The sequence below is a fragment of the Argiope bruennichi genome, chromosome 2, assembly GCF_947563725.1.
Source record: "Argiope bruennichi chromosome 2, qqArgBrue1.1, whole genome shotgun sequence".
Classification (NCBI taxonomy): Eukaryota; Metazoa; Arthropoda; class Arachnida; order Araneae; family Araneidae; genus Argiope; species Argiope bruennichi.
In genome coordinates this window covers 4685664-4686769 of record NC_079152.1, presented here as the reverse complement: position 1 = coordinate 4686769, position 1106 = coordinate 4685664, and the positions used below count along the sequence as shown (strand labels likewise).

The following is a 1106-nucleotide window of genomic DNA, read 5'->3' as shown; positions in this document are numbered from 1 at the left end:
GGTTTATTCTCTTGAGTGAAGCACCTTCTGATATACAACATTTTTTGTTTTGTTTTCGGGCGCAAGAACAAATAAAGTGGATGGTTTACCAACGCGTGAACATGCCACATAATAATTGACCATGAGAAAACCCATGAAATGGGTTTTCTAGATTCAGATCACAAACACTCAACGATTGACTTTGTGATTTGTTAATCGTAATCGCGAATGCAACACGAAATGGAAATTGAATTCGTTTAAAATCAAAGGGCATATCGCTTGGGATCATGGGAATCCTTGGAATGAGAACTTCCTCATCTTTGAATTTTCCTTTGAGTATAGTCGCGTGAATCACATTGAATCATCGGTTTTTTTTTTTTTTGTCCTCAAACATGTTCCATTGCATAGTTTCGATTGGTTTAAGTTTCGAAGCATCATGATCACGGAGTCAACCTCTAACTGTAAATTTTGGGGTGGTAAGCCAGGCACATCCAAGGAATTTAAAAATTCAGATGGATAGTTGGTGACTTCCTCTTCGCTTGTTGCAGAGTCAATATATTTGAATGAATGCAAAATACCAACGATTTGATTCTGAATTACGAAGTTTAAGTCATCCACATCTTTGTTCTTAGCCGCCAAAATTGCTCGCTTACTCAACCATTTTTGATTTTTGTGGTTATCAATGATGTTCGAGAACACTTTGTTGATGAACTCATGATGAACTTTCGATGAAACGAAATTGAAAAAATTCCGAGGAAATGAAATCAATCCGTTCGATTCGTCGACAGGAACACGGCCATTACTGATAGTCAACAACTGCTTGGAGAAATCGTCAACAGATGGATTGTTCAGCAATGCAACTCTCATGTTTGTTGTCAGTTGAAGTTTCTTCACATAGCGCCACAGATTTGATGATTTGAGGCAAGCATTTATTTCATCGGCAGCAGTCGATCTTGGCGGAAATCGCCAGTTAGTAAAATCATTGCGCCTTCAAAGCATCTCGAGTAATTTCGCAGATCTTTCAATGCCCGATGAAGTGCTTCCAATGCGCGTTTATGCGCCATCGTGCATTCGTCCCATATGATGATTTTAGATGCTACTAAAATTTTGGCCATTGCGGACTGTTT

The 1106-nt window shown here is 38.8% G+C and overlaps 1 protein-coding gene across 1 annotated transcript; it reads right to left on the bottom strand.

Annotated features, from left to right (window-relative positions):
- Positions 1-330: 330 nt before the first annotated feature.
- On the bottom strand, positions 331-846 carry LOC129958586 (uncharacterized). The gene has a single exon (XM_056071169.1). The coding sequence runs from the start codon at positions 844-846 to the stop codon at positions 331-333; it is 516 nt and encodes a 171-aa protein (XP_055927144.1).
- Between the last annotated feature and the right edge of the window lie 260 nt (positions 847-1106).